Source organism: Corvus moneduloides, chromosome Z (genome assembly GCF_009650955.1).
Source record: "Corvus moneduloides isolate bCorMon1 chromosome Z, bCorMon1.pri, whole genome shotgun sequence".
Taxonomy (NCBI): domain Eukaryota; kingdom Metazoa; phylum Chordata; class Aves; order Passeriformes; family Corvidae; genus Corvus; species Corvus moneduloides.
Window position 1 is genome coordinate 5,177,379 of NC_045511.1, and position 17,693 is coordinate 5,195,071.

At 39.9% G+C, this 17,693-nt stretch overlaps 1 protein-coding gene across 1 annotated transcript; it reads left to right on the forward strand.

Annotated features, from left to right (window-relative positions):
- The first annotated feature begins 14,510 nt into the window (after positions 1–14,510).
- Positions 14,511–17,255, forward strand: SMIM15 (small integral membrane protein 15). Its single transcript, XM_032097571.1, has 3 exons — positions 14,511–14,608; positions 14,722–14,778; positions 15,481–17,255. The coding sequence occupies exon 3, from the start codon at positions 15,508–15,510 to the stop codon at positions 15,730–15,732; it is 225 nt and encodes a 74-aa protein (XP_031953462.1). The 5' UTR covers positions 14,511–14,608; positions 14,722–14,778; positions 15,481–15,507; the 3' UTR covers positions 15,733–17,255.
- Positions 17,256–17,693: the final 438 nt, after the last annotated feature.

A 17,693-nucleotide genomic window follows, 5' to 3' on the forward strand; every position in this document is an offset into this window, starting at 1 on the left:
CCCCCGGGTAAAACCCCTGAGTTCGGCATTGTTCTCGCCTTTGCCTCTGTAACCTTCGACAGTGTAGAAACAACAAATGTTCCTGTTGGAATACACGCAAAGACCCTTCCCATCTCTTTGTCACCGACTTTATACTGAAGCTAGCCGTGCGTTTGTGCATGCACACATGTGAGCCACCGAGCCAGACACAGACAGTAATACTAATTATAACTCTTAGGAAAGGCTGCAAGGTGTAAGAAATTAGATATTTCAATTAAGTCCATAAAGAAGAATGTGTCTTCCACAGTCTCTGAACACATCTGCAGTATTGGACCAAAGTGCAGGGCAAACACTTGGCCCTCACAACTGCATCATATGTTCTAGAATAAATCTCAGTCAAATAATAGGAAAAATCATGGTCTCTCTCAGATGGACACTTCATATTCTTACTCCTGTTCTATTTCATTTAGAGTTCTCCCCTTTAAAGATCTAAACAATGAGTTTAATTAGCTGTGTTTAATAAGCAGAAAACATTTTATAATATATACATTCTCTGTGAAGATGCAGTTCTGTTTGAAGAGAAAAGTCTTCTGGCCTTCAGAATTAGGACTGGTAAGCAATACTGAGAAAAAGGAATTACACATCCCTTATTTCATTTTTTATATTTCTTTTATGTTATCACTAGGTATGTTAGATAGATGTGGTCCAAAAGTAGAGCTCCAAGTCTGACACTTCCCAAATTACTTGGGAGTTCAGGAGTAAAAAAGTACTCCTCAAGTTAGGCCCTAAGATCTGGGATTTGAATCCCACTCTGGTCTATTAGTCCCTGGATTTAGAAACATTCCAGGTATGCTACTTAGTTCCTTCTGTCTTGCAGGTGTTCAAAGAGGATGAGGCCTGAGAGGTGGAAGGGCTGGAAACAATGAAGAACAATGTAGGTGGGATTTCATAACTGGTCCCCAGAGTGTCTTTGTTTTTTGTGGGAGAATATGTAAATAGTAGCATCAACAGCAGGAAATTCTGATGAACTGAAATATTCACTGAAACCTTGTGTGCTTTCAACAGGCTAAATGCTGACAGGTGCTTAGAGTGATGGGTCACTGCACATCTTTTAATTGTTCCACAACAAAGATCGCATGAGAAACCACACAGTATAATTGAGTCCCAAATAAATGCACTTGCTAAATAATACACAAATATGCCAGACACATCTAGGGGCATGTTGCTGCTCTGACTGGTTTCTGGCAGCTTCTCTGAACTATTAGCAGTATAAGCACTAAACTGTGTTACTAAAGGGTTCACGAGTGATTTAAAGAGTTTATCCTTATACACTACAAAATCAAATTGGTGCTACAGAAATCAAATCAACAAATAAAAATGAATGTAGACTGTAAAAAGAAAGCATATCACTATGTTGTCCTTCATTTTTTTACAAGAAAAAGTTCCATGCAATGTTTGAGGGAATTTTGGTCAATTAGAATAATATTCTCAAATGTAACAAATCATAACTGAGAAAAATTCAGACAGAAATGCTAAAGTAATACTGAAATGGTCTGGAAGCTCAAGTGGTCTGAGTTGTATTTCGTTTCAGCAGCCTGTGAGTTAATTTAGTGCATTGTATTTATATTCTAATTGTTAACCAGACAAGTAATAAATAATTACATACAGTTTTTCCCTCCAAACCAAAATCAAAACAATAAAAACCTTTAACGTAAGTGCAATAATACTAACTACAACAGACGTATCTACGTTTTGGCTCCTTTATACAATGCAAACAAAATACAAAGGCATTAAAGAAGATACGAATGTAGATAGAACTAGGTCCCTCTTAAATAAGCTTCGATCGAATTGTGCTTATAGAATTAAATTTTCTCTTGTTTTTCCAGTTTCTGCATAGACATTAAATCTATTCCTTCTGGTGTTCACACTGGATAACTCACGTGCCTTTAAAATTGCCGTGGTAGACATTACTATTAAGTGTTCTTTTATATGGCATGACCATACAATACACATCCCCAAATATAGCATGACAGAACACTATTCTGTTTATATATATGTGTTTACATGTACATATGTGTACATTATATATGAACATATATGCATTTAGTTATATATTTGCATGTCTCATTACAGACAACAGTGCAGCTCAGTTTTGACTGTGGTATGCTACATCTTGGTATCTGAAGTTTTGGGATTATGCAATTCAATACCCTATTATGGTGTAAAAGTGAAAAATGACAGAAGAGACACCTGTGAAAATAAGTTTGACATTTCCTACTTTGTACATTACTAAAATTAGAGCTTTAATAACACATCAGCACATACCATTTTATAGCATTCTCGCTACAGACTTCCCCAGCCAGAAAAGAAGTGGGGCCATGGGAGAACTCCTGGCTAAGCTACAATCACAGAAGTTTCTGTACTGAACACCAATTATATAAGAACTGCAACAAAGATCAAAGTGCAACCTGCCTACAAGAAAATATTTCAGAGATGGTGAATGAAGTGATGCACCCAAATGTAGAAGGTAAATGTCAGAACCTCATGTGCTTTCCATGTTTACTGAGCACAGTATTGAACTGGCCAGCGTTTCAAAAAACCAAAGGACAGATAATAAAAATCTAGTTTTAAGTGAACACCAAACTTGTACCATTTCATGAAATCAGTAACTTGTTACATTTGCATTTACTATGTTGCATTCAATAAACTTTTTGTTTTCAATAAATTTTTTCAATAGTTTTGCACAGCCTATAGCTGATTGAAAGTCAAAGTCTTTTAAAAGTTGTTTCCAGTAAACAGACTGGAATCAGGACTGAAGATTTCTGAAAAAAAAATCAGAATTGATTGTGTGTAGCTTATCAGCACCTCTTAGGAAGGATTGCTGATTTGTCCCCAAGGGGCAAATACCAAGTACATGGCAGCAAAGTGGTGATATTTAACCTACACACATTTTTCTACCTATGATTTATGGGAATATTAATATAGGTATTTCCTATGAAGGAATCAACAAACTCACCATTATGGCATCCCAATCCGCAGTTCCAAGCTGTTTTATACTTCTCTGGCACCACCAGAATGTTAAAGAAAGAAAATATCACCTGAGAATATCTCCTCACTGGTCAGCCACTGCCAGCATTAAGGGATCTAATCTGAATCCCTGGTACAGGGGATTGGGACACAAGTATTCAGTACTTTTTGAGGAAAGTGCAGTGCAAAGAAGAAGTCCTCCTACACATTCTACCTGTCTTGGTTATGTGCATCTGTTTTAATTTATTGGCTCCCTGAGGCACAGGCATTTTGTAAAGCACTTGCCCAACATGAAAATCAGAAATCATCTCTAAGCAATTCACACAGCCCTCTCCTCTGCCTTCAACTTCTTTTTTATGCAGGTTCTCCTATGGTATAAATTAGAGCTGCAGCTTTCAAAAAAGCCCAACAATTCAATGCCTGCCTCTCCTAGACTGATGGAAGCAATGATTTTGTGAGTATACAATTTGCATTATGCTCCTCAATGTCATTTTCTTTCTCTTTCCAGTGAAGTCAACAGGAAATTCATGAGCAAGGCAGAACTGGACTAGGAGTCATGAATATCCTTCATCTGACCAATGAGTCTGAGGGCTGATCTTTCCAGTGCTTGGAGCAGTTTGTGGGAACCACCAGAATTCACATATCTTTCTGTTCTCTGTTTCAAAACAGGGAGAGCAAAATTTCCTGTAGAAATGTTTGAGCAATTAAATAAACACAAGAAGCACGGAAAAGTTAAACTTGAGGACTGAGCATAAATATACTTGATTGGTTCAAAATGTTTTAAGAATGAAAACTAGGGGCCATGCTTCTCCCTGTCTTGAAAAGGACTGTGACTAATGTGAAAAATGCTTTTAAATCAGAGCAGGAAAAACTGTGCCTTCTGGTTTTTGGAATATTTCCTTGGTATTTTTGATGAAGTGAAATCTCTCCTTGGAGAAAGCACATTGTCTGCTATAATGCATGCCTGATGGGAGCAGGGAAGAAAAGGCTTCCCTTTCAGAAGCAAATTGGAGGAAAAAGCATAAAATTTAAGGACAGAAATGAAGCAAAACTTTGAATGTAAAAATAGCCCTAGTCATCCAGGTGTTACTTTGTTAATCACAGCTCACTGGCAGGTCTCAGAATCAAGGGCATTGTGTCATATTAGGCTGAGGGAGTCTTGAAATGTGAGAGCAGGTAATTCAGTATCCACATGATATAAAAGGCTAGGCTGAATCATAGTCTTCAAACACATCATGAAACACTTCCATTCAAAAAGGATGCCATAGCCCTTGGCTTTCTCCAGCCAACATTATATAATGTGTACAATAACAGAATAAACAACTTGGAGAGGTATGACACAGAGCATGAACACCTACCTCATCATCCAAGCTAGATGAAAGATATCATTGTTGGGAAATGAAATGAAACAGGCTCACAAAAAAGTCCTGTTTCTTAATCTGGAGGATCATTACACAATGTAACATACTATTGACTAACACTGTTTCAAAAGCAATAGTGTTAACATTATGTTTTCTAATTGGAAATAAAAACTATGTATAGGACACAAAAATTTTCTTTAGGTGCCATCATCAGTGGGCATTGTTATCACTAGGGCCACTGGTTTCAATTTAATAGAATATTCACTAAATATGTAATATATTAAATCCCCTGAGGCCACCTAGTCCACATGCTGTTTGATTCTGGCTATGAGATTTCTTTGAATCAGCTTTTTTGTAGAATCATTCTTTCCCTGTAAAAGGGTCCTTTTGAGATATGTAAATCTGTCCTATCCTTTACTAAATAAGTGTACATATATATTAGGCCATAAACAAGGCTCTTGACCCGTTGTAGATAATAAATATTTACTAAATATTTACTAAATATTTCAACCCTTCCTGGACCAATTCTTTCACTAGAAGAAGATATAATCAAACATCCCAGTTATCCTGAACTCTGCTGGCTATAAGATCATCTGCTTCCTTGTCTTACCACCTTTCTGTAATTCTTATCTTCTGCCTTAGAATAAGAATTAATGCTTAGTTTTCCCTTTCTTGATATATATTATTTCTGAAAGAGTGGCTTTAATCGTCTCTCTAAATAGAGTAAATTAGACTGTATCATCTAATTTTTGACTTTGGGACGTCTAGTAAAACTTCTTTAAAAATTTCTAAAATCATTCATACTTTCTCTGTTCCTGTTAATAAGTTATTTAGCTTTTAATTAGTTACAACATTTTTTAATGAGAGAAGAAGACATGAATTACAATTTAGGAAATATACATATTAACCAACACAATGTTTTTAAACAAAAGGAATTCTGTAAGCAAAAGAAATTGCTTAAAAATAGGGCTCATTGCAGGTAAAGAAATGGTAGGTGGCAACATTTAGTGATGAAAAATAAAGTTAAAATTTTCCTAGTTGAATGGATTAACCTTGATAATCTGTGGTTTTTCATTTTCTTCATTCATAAGTCTGGCATAAAAAGTAAAGTCTTGATGACAAAATTGGGTATCTGGAGTGTTGTGTTCAGTTCTACTTTCCCCTGTCCAAGTGAGACAAGGAGATCAAAGTAAGCCCAGCAAATATATACAAAGATCATTAAGGGCTTGGAGTATTTATCATGCGAAGCAAGGATGCACGAGCCAGCACTGATCAGTCTGGAGAGGAGGATGCTCAGAGGGATCTTATCCGTCTGTACGGATAGCTGGCGGGTGGAATAGAAGGGGTGCAGAGAAGATGTAGCCAGACTCTTCCCTTTGGTGCCCGAAGGCAGGACCAGCAGCAATGAACATGGATCAGGAAATTCCCTTCCAATGTAAGAAAAAACTTTCTTACTGCGAGGGCAGCCAAACACTGGAACAGATTACCCAGGGACACCCTTGGAGATGCTCAAAACCCTGCTGGATATGGTCTTGAGCATCTTGCTTTAGGTGACCCTTGCTCAAGTTGGACTAGATGATCCTGAGGTCCCTTACAACCTCAACCATTCTGTGACTCTGTGAACCTAGAGGATGATGCTGGCATAAAAACCAACCAACCAACCAATTTATAAACTAGCCATAAATAAATCAGATCAGAAATTTAAATGGTAAAAACCTTCAAAATAAAGAAATTCTGCAGAAACCCTCCAACAAGAAAAATTAATTTAGAGGTTGAATTTGATGAGTTTATCAAAAGTATTAGAAGACACAGTTTCACACAATAGCTTGTGATAAGACTAATCCACTCAGAAGATAATTTCTAGTCTTAATTTTCAAACCCAGGATTTTTAGAGCATGAAATATGTACAGATATTTCATACATTCTGATCTAGCCACAGTCGGTTTCAATTAAGTGGTTGCCTCCCCTAAAGGCCTACCAGCATTAGTGCATATGTAATTGTTTCCTCACCCAGTTCTCTAAAATTATGCAGTTAATCTTAAAAACACCGTAAACAGGTTATCTCAAGCATGTTTCTAAACCAGGTAATTTCAACACAACTGTTAGAGAGCAATTACAAACATAAATCCAGATGAGTGGTGGTCCCTCACATAAAAAGCTGGTTCCCATTGTTACTGGCCAAAGCTATCAACTTATATCAGCTATGGGCAGAACAGTTCATCTTACTGTGGCCAAAACTACTGGTATGGATCTTCATTTTTTTTCTAGACAAATTAAAAGGAAGGCAACTGAGATTAAATAGAGCTGCAGTTGGAATACCAAGCTTTATTACGGCCCCAAGTATACCTCTTCTCCAGGAACTGTGGCCTCACCTCCAGTACTGTTTGAAATTTTGCACACCTCAATATATGAGGGACATCAAACCATTAGAGCATGTCCAGAGGAGAGTGGACATGATGGTGAAAGATCCTGAGGGTAAGACTTAGGACCAGCAGCTGATTTCACTTGTCTTCTTTGGCTTGGAGAAGACAAGGGTGAGGGGTGACCTCCTGGCAGCCTACAACTTCCTCCAGGAGAGCAGTGGAGGGGATGGTCCTTATCTGCTCTCTCTGGTCCCCAGAGATAGGACACAAGGAAATGGAAACAAGCTGCATTAAGGAAAAGTTCAGATTGGACATTAGGAAATGGTTCTTCACTGAGAGGGTGGCCAGTCACTTGAACAGACTCCCCAGGGAAGTGATCATGGCAAAATGCCTTCCAGAGTTCAAGGAGCACATGGATGATGCTTTTAGTCATCATTAGGTTTAGTTTTAAGCAGTCCTGCGAAGAGCAGGGAGTTGGGCTCAAAGATCCTGCTAGCTTCCTTCCAACTGGAGATATTCTCTGTTTCTCTGATTCCATGATTTAGCTGCCTAAGGCTCAAGCTCACCACTGGCTTCATGCAGCTCTGTGACCTTCAGTCAGAGGTGTGTCCAGAAAGAGTGGTGTGACAAAAAGTTGTAGGAAGTGGGGTCCTGTCCACTTTTGCTGTAGAGCTGCTTCTAAGCTCAGGCTCTTGCTCTCAGTCTCTTTGGTCTTCCACCTTCTGGGCTCTTGGCTCTGATCCTGACCTGGTCACTTGATATTCTGGCTTGATCTTGGACTGTCTCATCACTACAGGCTTGTCTGGTGGTCTGATCTGTGAGCTGAGCCTTGATGCCACCACTAGACCTGCTCTGCTCTTTGTGCTCAGATACTGTGGGACTGCATCCTTGCCCGTGTCCTGCCTGCTTTCACCCCTGGCTCACCTGTCCTTAAGGTGGCCTGCCCTCGCTGCTTCCTGCTCGGTACGGCAGGGATCCCTTGGAGGATTTGGAGTAAATTCCCATGCTAATCCTGTGGGTAGAGCTCTTAAAAATCATGAGTACATCAAGGAATAGCTCTACCTTTAAAAGTACCTGACCTCTTATATAAAATTTCTGCTACCAAGAAGTCAGATGAGTGTTTGAATCTACTGCTCTTCTATGCCTTAGAATGGAGAAAAAATTGAGGGGAAAGCACCTGATTTTGTTGCAGGGTGAAACATCCGACAGCAGCTTTTGGCCGTCTGAACTTTGCAAGCTACTCTATCGAGCTGATTCTAAACAAATCAGATGAATGCTACTGTATTTGGTGACAATCTAGGTAACACAAGTTTAGCTTAGCGATAGTATTCTAAAAGAATACTGCATAAGTTTGAAACTTAGGAGTGGACCTGGCACTGGCAAGGACAGACAAGCTGACATCTACCCAAACTGATAAGTGTGTCATGAACAATTCAATTTCAAGAACATACATTTTTACATTTGAAAAACTGACCCCCAGTGTTATGATAAAGGTAAATTTATGTTAGTGAGATTTCTCAGCTGTGAAGGCTCTTATAAGAACATTATTTCCTATAATCTGAGGAAGAAATAAATGAGTACAAATTCCACAGTAGTGGAATTACTTTTCTTTTCTGAGTATCTTTTGAGCATGCAGTTACCATTTAAATATCTGATCACGAGGCTGAGGTGCTTCAGAAAAAATCAGCATCAAGACTTGCTGATCTTTAAATACACTAATTGTGGGGATGTTTCTTTATGTTTAATCATTCTTCTTTGCTAAGAATGAGCTGAAAAGCTTTTAACTTTAGGTGTTTTAATTCTAGCATGATAACTATTATTAGAATATTAGAATTTTTGTTTTGCTAAAGACTCCTTTACTGACTAGCAGAAGGCAGGAGGGATGTACACATAATGCTACAGATTGCTAAAGCATTCCATTCCACAGAGCTAAGAATTCATATAAGGTACAGACTCCCACTTCCACTGACAACAGTTTCTTGCCATATAAGATAGAGCAGGAAGCAGCCAACAATGCTGGCTGTCTTTCAAATCTCAGTAACTCATGCATATACTACTTTTCTAAGTTAATTCTGAAATGGGCTCTCATTATCAATACTGAAGATTTATACAGTGTCTTTCAGCAGCAGAGAGATCACAGCACTTTATAAAAAGTGTAAACTGTATAAACACGCATAAACAAAAGAAAGGTACTGCCATGTTCAGATGGAAAACGACAGCTGTAGAACACACAGTAGCATATCAGGTCTAGTTGCACAAAAATGAGTAAGGAATTAGCATTAGGGTGCCTTGCTATTACAGCAGTCCTGACTCATTAAAACATATCCTATTATAAGAGCCTCCAGCTTCACTTTTACCCTGGATTACCTGTGCCCTGTAAGAAGGGAATCAAAATCACTAGAGTTGTGAAAAGGAATTTTGTTCAGGAAAATGTATTATTTGAACCTGAATTTAGCAAAGACAGTAGAACACCTGTGAGATATACTCTGACTATCTAATGAACACTTCAGAGTACTGAAACAGTAAACAGCACAATTATTATTACTGAGGTATCAGGAACTCATGTAATATGCAGATCATGATGATTCAAGAAAAGAGGTTGCTGCAGACACTACCCTGGGACATTTTTCAGCTCCAGTTAGGGACAGTGTGACCTGCAGAAAGCAGCTGTAACACTTTATGAAACAGTATTGTTACTTCTTACTGCTCTCGGAAAGAAACTATGAAAACAATAACCATGCTCAGCTCGCCCATGATGAAATGTGATGGTTAGACAGAAGCGTGGTTCCTGTTCTCTAGTTCTCAGAACGTACAAGGGACTTACGTACACTCTAAGTGTCCTACCTTACCGTGTATGTCGGTTATGTTAAAAAGGGATGTCATTGAAGACTTAAATGTCAATTACTCTTGTCAATTTTGTCTTATCTGCTGAACAAGCCACAAAAATAAACTCAGTTGTACACATTTTTGAGATGTCTAGCTGCACACCAGAAATACCAACCTCTATAAACAGGAATAGAGTAAGACCATAAATAGAAGAAGTTTTAGAAATGAAACTCCACTCCTTGAACTTGAAAAGGCTGTGTTTAAAACCCTTACTTGCACATAGCTTTATAATAGACATAAATTGCTTGTTAAACTCAAGCTTCTACAAAATCAAGGAAAACCTGAATCCTAAAAGTTCAACTAATTCAAGAACCTCAAAGTATTTTAAAAAGGTGAATAAATATTAGCACCTACTATACATGGAGCTGATTCACTGGAAGATAAGCTGTTCGGTTTGTGTTCCCTGCACTTCAATTTGGCATTTCACTGAGGTGTTTAATCCTCAGTCCATAGGGCCCTCCATGGTCTGTGAGCCTAAGCAGGCAGCTTCAGAGACTGACTTGCATTGTGGAGGGCCTGTTCAGAGGTACCAATCTTTCTCCAGCTTTTCAACTTTGTTCAAATGTAGGTGAGACTTTTGTGGCGATGGCTAAAATTTTGCAAATCAGCCCAGGCATAATGTCACAGTTGGTATATTATCCTCTGATTCTCATTTCTTATCTGACCTGCTACACTAAACTACTTCTGGGAAAAGCTCTGAGAATTTATAAAGCTGTATTGATAATGATTTTTTTTCTCACCTTCCCTTTAAAATAATCCACAGTTCTAGAAGTCAGTTATTACCTGCATCAGTCGTGACCATAACAGAATGGACTAATGATCCAGGAGAGGAAAAGATGTCAAATAGCTGCTTTATCTATCTTAGATAATTCTTTTTCCTTTTTGAACTGTAATAAGACCTATAGTGGGGACAAATGAAGGCTAGAGTAAGGCATGATACACTTTAGTTCTTCAGTTATTTATTACAAAAGTAGTAAAAACAATGCCATTACATAAATTAATCCACTTAGACTACAGAAGCATTTGATCATTCTTTAATCAAATATTAAAGAAATGTATGTTCTGTTACCTTCTAAGGATACAAAAGCATGCAGCATGTTAACCTATGGATAATGCACTGTCCCAACATGTCTTGTCCTTGAATATATATAGGAGTAGAACAATTTATAAGGGTTGTTTGAAGTGAATTAAGTACAGCAGCAATATTAATCATGATTTTCACTACTTTTGTCTCAGATACTCAGACCTAACTGTTAGGAATGATAGCCAAACTACAAATATTTGGGGTTGATCATGCAATTTACAGAATAGACTGCAAATCCACTTAAACATGAAACACCAAAGTTCTCAAAGATTTGTAGCAGAAAAAGAATCCTTAATCCCCAGTGCTGCAAAGGAGTTTTGTTGGCTTAAGTACAATTGTAAAAATCAGAATGTTTATTGGCTGGCACATACTGTGAATGTATCATACATGGTCAAAAACCTGCCAATAAAACTTTCACAGCTTAGATATTTAACAGGCTGGAGAAAAAAAAAATAGTCTATTTACTTTATAAAACTCTAAAAAAACCCACCATTGTGTAATGGCACAAGAATTCCACCTAGGTCTTCTAGAAACAGAGATATTCAGCAAGTGGAGTACACCATGCCCAGAACATTAATAAATATACATAAGGTTTACTGAAGAATTCATGCTGTATGTAGAAAAAGCTTCAAGGAACTAGTTTATCCTCAGACTGTACAAATGATAGAAGGGTAGCTTGAGATTACACTGAGTGAAATATTTAGCAGCTTCCTTATATATTTAGCAGGAAGATTCTGGACTACTGATACATGTCAACACATCTGAGTGAAATGAATACATTTACTCAAAGCTTGTCTTCACCACACACAACCAAACACTTCACAGACCCTTCAGTCACTGTTGTTGTGACCCTTCACACTGTTGGTGTGTTGCTTTCATGGAAGTAACTCTCCCATTTTACATGTCTGTATTACATTCCCAGCATTGTATCTTATTTTATTATTTCTGGATTTTTTGAGTGCTGTTTCCATTTCTCTGCCTACTTACTCTTTATGATCTTTCATAGTGGATCCTTCCCTGACAGATACAAAATTAATGACTGTCTTAAAATACGCTCAGGCACATACATGACTATAAATAAAATAACAGGGTCATTTAAAGGAATTCTAGATTAGATGTAAAAGAAAGTGCAGACTTGCAAAGTAGCAATTCAGTGACAAAACTACAGTTAACACAAACACATGCTTAATGTGGTCTTTTAAAGCACTCTGATGGTATACTAAGGGTTGTGCTGTTTTTTGCAAGTTGTAGTTAATGCTGAAATTTCTCTTCTCTCTTTGACTACCTAAAGTACAACAGCTGATGAATTCAGAAAACCAAAACAAGTATCCTGATCTACCATGGCCTCATGGTTGAATTATTCTGAATTTGGTAACGTGCAAGCCACAAATGAAGCCTCCCCATCTGGTAGCATTCCCATAACCTCTCTTCATTCCGATTAAAGATGCACTGCAACTTTCAGTCATGGTGGTAGTCTGGGCCTGTCTTCTCTACCTAGCCATGTGTTTTCACAGATCTTAAAAGGAGCAAAATTATTGTGTACAAGACTTTTACTACTTTGCCAGTATCACCAGTGAATAGCTTCATAAGCTATTAGGGGGAGAAGGACAGCCGGAAAAGTAATTACATAAGATCTGCTTTATAGGAAAAGTGAATTAAAAATCCCTGCCTTTTATTTCTTCCCTGCCACAATGAATAAGGTACTTTTCCTCTTTAAAACAATAAGGCAGAAAAGACATTGAAAGACAGACAGATGAGACAACTTCTATTATGTGAAAGACTGGAACTGGAAATTAATTTTGCAGTGGTTATATTAAAAAGCTTGCATATAGCTGCTAAGTCAGTGCTTATTTTGGAAGATGTATCTGAATTTTTCATTCAAGCATCAGAAATGTAACTGTGTCCCCTCTTGCCGAGTACGCAATTTTACCAGAAATAGGATATACTTACGTAATGGCCCACCTACTTTTAACTTAGCTACACAGCACACAAAAACTTCTTATTGCGATACTATTACATACAACATCTCAGAAACAGTATCTAAGATCCAGTAAATTGAAGTTGTTATATTTTGCTAAGATTTACAAACTACAGACCAAATGGGGACCCATAACTTCTCTAGAGTTTTAATGCTCACATAAATGGCTGAGTAACACAAGTACAGAGATACATGTACAGATAGCTACCAAAGATCTTGGAGTCTTTGGGGGTCCTGGACTGGAAGCTAGCCAACATCATCACAATTTACAAAAAGGGCATGAGGGAAGATCCAGGAAGACCTGTTGGTCTAAACTCAGTACCTGGAAAAATTATGGAGATCACACTGGCTGCAGTTGAAAGACTTAAAGACACTTAAAGAACAATGCAATCATCAGGCAGAGTCAACACAGTTTCACAAAAGGAAAGCCCTGTTTAACTCATTTGATACCCTTCTATGGCAAGGTCACCTGCCTCGTGGGTGAAGGAAGGAGGTGGATGTAGTTTTTCCTGGATTTAGGAAGGATTAAGGATTCTTAATGGATTAATCTTGGATTAAGGCTTCTGATACTGCCTCTCACAGTAGTCACCTCTGGACATCTGCCCAGCTGTGGGATGAGCAGGTTCACGGTGTGCTGGGTGAAGACCTGGCTGAAGGGCAGAGCTCAGAGGGGTGCAGTGACTGGGGCTGCATCTGGCTGGTGACCAGCCACCAGCGGTGTTCCTCAGGGTACAGTTCTTAACAACATGCTGTATCCTTGGCCAGCCCTGAAGTGGTCAGGCAGTTGTACCAGATAATGCTTGTAGGTGCGTTTCAAAAGAAGTATCGTATCATATCCTGTCCTGTCCTATCCTATCCTATCCTATCCTCAAAAGATATTACAACAGACTGAACACGACACACACTTTTTGAATAAAAATGCACAAATAATGCAATTTTCCACATAGCAAAAAATTGCATTCGATATACAAGCAATTTAGATTATTAGTCAGGTGTCCTGTCAATAACTCTCTAACAAAATATATTTTCAGTTGCCTGTTTTCCGTCCTTGAAATAACATAAATATTCACATAAAGAAAAGGTATATGAAAGCAGAATGCTGTGGTGGCATTTGTTGGTATAGTACAGAGAACTGATCCTGAATTGATCAATACAATTTGAGTGATTGCAAGATCCTCTCATGTATTAAGCTAACATCCTAATCTACCCTTTGCACTGGAAACATAATGAAGCTGTTATTCACATCTGTGTGTCTGTGCAAAGGGAGAAGGGAAGGCTTGGTGCAACAGATGACATTTTTTGATTGATTTTTCAGTATGAGCATATTAAAGGCTCAGAATAAACCGAGATCAGCTAACTATTTTTGCTGACGTCAGGCCAGTGGGGAGCAGTGCAACAGACAGCGGCTCCTGTACGGCCACGTAGCCCCGGGAACAGCCACGGTGTGCCCACCCGAGCGGGTCAGTAGTCTCTAAAGGACCAGGACATACAGCTGGCATCTTGCCGAAGTAGTGGCAAGGTACCCGCGGTCTCATCCTGATCGTTCCTCACACCCGAGCGGCCCCAAAAGGGGCGAGCGCACGGAGACACCACGGGGCTCCCAGCTCTGGTGCGAGCGGCATTCCAGCTTCCACAGGGTATTCCACGTCGTGAACTGCGCATCCGGGTACCTCGGAAACGCCTTCTTCCCGGCTTACAGCTCTTTTCTTAATGGACTGACGAGCTCCTCCGCTCCTCGTCGCGGAAGCGCCCGCCCCGCGGAGGCTCCGGGCGGGGCTCGGGCAGAGGCAGCTGCGGCCGGGGCGCGGCCGGGCCGCTCCAGCCCCCGCGGCGGGCGGGCTCTGCTCCCCGCTCCCGCCCGGCCGGGCTGGGCGGGGCAGGCGCCTCCTTCCTGTTTCCGCTCGGAATCCCGGAGCCCTCCAGGGCCGCGGTACCGCGGGGCAGCGGCGGGCGGGGGGCGGCCCCGGGAGCGCGGCTCGGGCGGGGGGCGCCGGCGGCGGGGGGCATCGCCGTCCCCTCACGGCCCGTGTGTTCTCTCCGCAGGCAGCTCGGCTCGCTCTTCCGCCGCTCGGCAGGCCCGGAGGGTGCCCGGGGCCGCAGGTGAGGCGGTGCCGGCCGGGGCGGGGCGGGAGGCACGGAGGGAGGCGGTCGGGCCGTTCGCCACGGAGGCGCTGCGGTGGGCTGGGCTGCCCGACTGCCGCCAGTTCAGTACCCAAAGCACTGCCGGGGCTCCCTCGCCTCCTCTGTAGTGAAACCTACAGAGAGATGAACCAACGAGACTGCCTCTCCTTCACTTCCAGAGAACCGCAGACCGCACTTTTTTTCCACTTAGAGTGTATTCTTGGCAGCATTTGCAGCTCTGTTGGATTAAATGCCTAATTATTCTGTAAGCACTGAACTTTAACGTAGGGTCAATGCTTTGTATTATCCTTTCACATACTATGCACTGCTTTTAATTTCCAGCAAAAATGGTCTTGTCCTTTGATAGTGAACAATGACAACTTATATTAAAATCAGAGAATCGTTAGGGTTGGAAGGGACCTCTGGGGATCATCCAGTCCAACCGAACTGCCAAGGCAGGGTCACCTAGAGCAGGTGACACAGGAACCTGTCGAAGTGGGCTTTGAATATCTCCAGAGGGAGACTCCATGACCTCCCTGAGCAACCTGTTCCAGTGCTCAGCCACCCTCAATATAAAGAAGTTCTTCCTCACGTGAAGGTGTAATTTCTTGTGTTTGGTTCTTGTGTATGTGTGCTTTATTTTTCTGAGTACTCAGAAATTTTTTTTTTATTATTCCATAGGGTTTTCCCAATAGCAAAACAGAAAAGATGTTCGATATTAAGGCTTGGGCTGAGTACATCGTGGAGTGGGCTGCCAAGGACCCCTATGGCTTTCTCACAACTGTGATCTTGGCCCTCACGCCGCTGTTTGTAATTAGTGCAGCGCTGTCATGGAAGCTTGCAAAAATGATTGAGGCCAGGGAACGAGAGCAAAAGAAGAAACAGAAACGCCAGGAGAACATTGCAAAAGCCAAACGAACAAAGAAGGATTAAATGGGCAAAAATGGCCTTCCTTGTGCAAATAATCCACTTTTTAAATGAAATACTTCTACATTTTGTGTTGTAACTGTCCTTTGATACTTGATCCTGTTATTTCTTGAAGTATGAAATTTAATACTTCCAGTGTATTTTTTTTCCTGCTGATTTGTGTTAAAATTTGCCCAAGTGACACTTGTTAGAGTCACTATATTTACTACTTGTACTCTAGTGGAGAGTGCTTTTCTAAATTCGCATGTTAAATTAAAAAATTAACCTGTTGGGTGGCTCTGGAGGTAGATTTTTTTTTTTTTCTCTTAGCCAAGCTATGACTTAACAAGTGTCTTAAAATTGTCAAATGTAGGGGAAAATGTGAATAAACTTGATTACAGAAATGTAAGTTTTGGCATACCTTGAGAAGAGCTGTAGAGACAAGCTAGCTGTAGCATTAGATAGCAGACATGACTGATTTTTTTTAAGGTCACTGCATATGGCTGTGTGTGCCCATAGTGGCTGCTGCAGTGTATTTGATGGTGGTGCTTGTCTGCAGAAATAATGCACCTGAGCTTTTCCTGTTTCCTGAACTACCAGCCATCAACAGCCTTTAACTTCAGCCCAGGTTCTAGGAAACGGATTGCTTGTTCTTATTAGCTTCATCTCTCTCACGTTCTATAAAATGCAGTACTATGTTGTTTGGTCTTCCCTAACAATCACCTGAACACTCCACCTGTAACAGATTTGTTTTTACCTTCATAAAGTCTTTATGCCTCAAAGAATAGCATAAATTGAGTGAGACCAAAGACCCAGGTGGCCTAGTGTTTTTCCCCAGAGACCTACAGCAGATGGCTGTGCAAGGATGATGCACAAGCTGGTGACAGTAGTTCTGCTTGCTAACCTTCTGGCTACCTTTAAGACTGGAGTTTAGGTGGGATTTTTGTTCTTATGGCCCTTGAAACTTGGCTGCCTTACAGGTTGCAAGATGCTGAAATAGTTAAAGAAGTCAGGTTTGTGTTGCAAATGCATCAAAATTATTTAACCTTATTTCCAATTCATCTCTTCTTAACAGAATGGATTAATTTTTCAAAGCCTAATTTCTAATAATAGTCTGTGGTGGCCGAGCTCGTAGCAGTCATTAAAATTTTACATTTTGTGTATTTCTGAACAGCAGCACGGAGTTGTGCATTCTAGCAGCTACTCTTTGATCAGGTTTAAAAATAAAACCTTAATACCATTGTTCAAATGAAGAGAGACCTATAGAGCTGGCTGACACCAAGGGGGATCAGAAGTGGGGAGTCTAACTGAAATTACTTTAAGTAAATGTGAAGTTGATCCCATTTCAATTTTGTTGGTGAAAGCTAGCATTATTAGAATACGACATTTGGGCATTTTATAAGTATGTGAGATTAAGTCTCCATGTTTTGTATGAAGTGTTGTCAAATATGTATGTGTTCCACCTTTGATACCTACATAGCTTGAAACACAGGGAGGAGAACTGATGAGGGATACACTCCGTAAATAAATTTGATACTTTTTGAAAAAAATTGTGTGGTCTCTATTTTTATTTGAAGTTCTCAAATATCATCTCTAAGGAAATAATCTGCACATTTCATGTATCTAAACTATGGCCAAAATGATCTAATCATCTAGGGAAGTCCATGGATACACCAGGAATAAAACTAATTTTTTTTTAATATTCCTGACAGTCCCTTGTCCCACACCTAGTGTTATTTTCCAGGAGCTTTATCAAATATTCTAGCTTCTATTATAACAGTTTTATGTTGTTTAACTGATTTTACCCTGTGCAGATTGCTGTCTGCACATCAAACATTACTGAAATATGTTGACTGGTTTTTAAGTTACAAGAACGTCTCTACAGTGAGTACAGTGCATAATCAGTGCAGTGTCATAGTGATTCCTGTTAATGAAATCAACTTTTCTGTCTGCTTGCCAACGGAAAGCACACTGGCACTGCCAAGGGA

What these genes read in the sequence shown, in the direction of transcription:
- SMIM15 (XM_032097571.1), top strand. Translation starts at nt 15,508, where the DNA reads ATGTTCGATATTAAGGCTTGGGCTGAGTACATCGTGGAGTGGGCTGCC.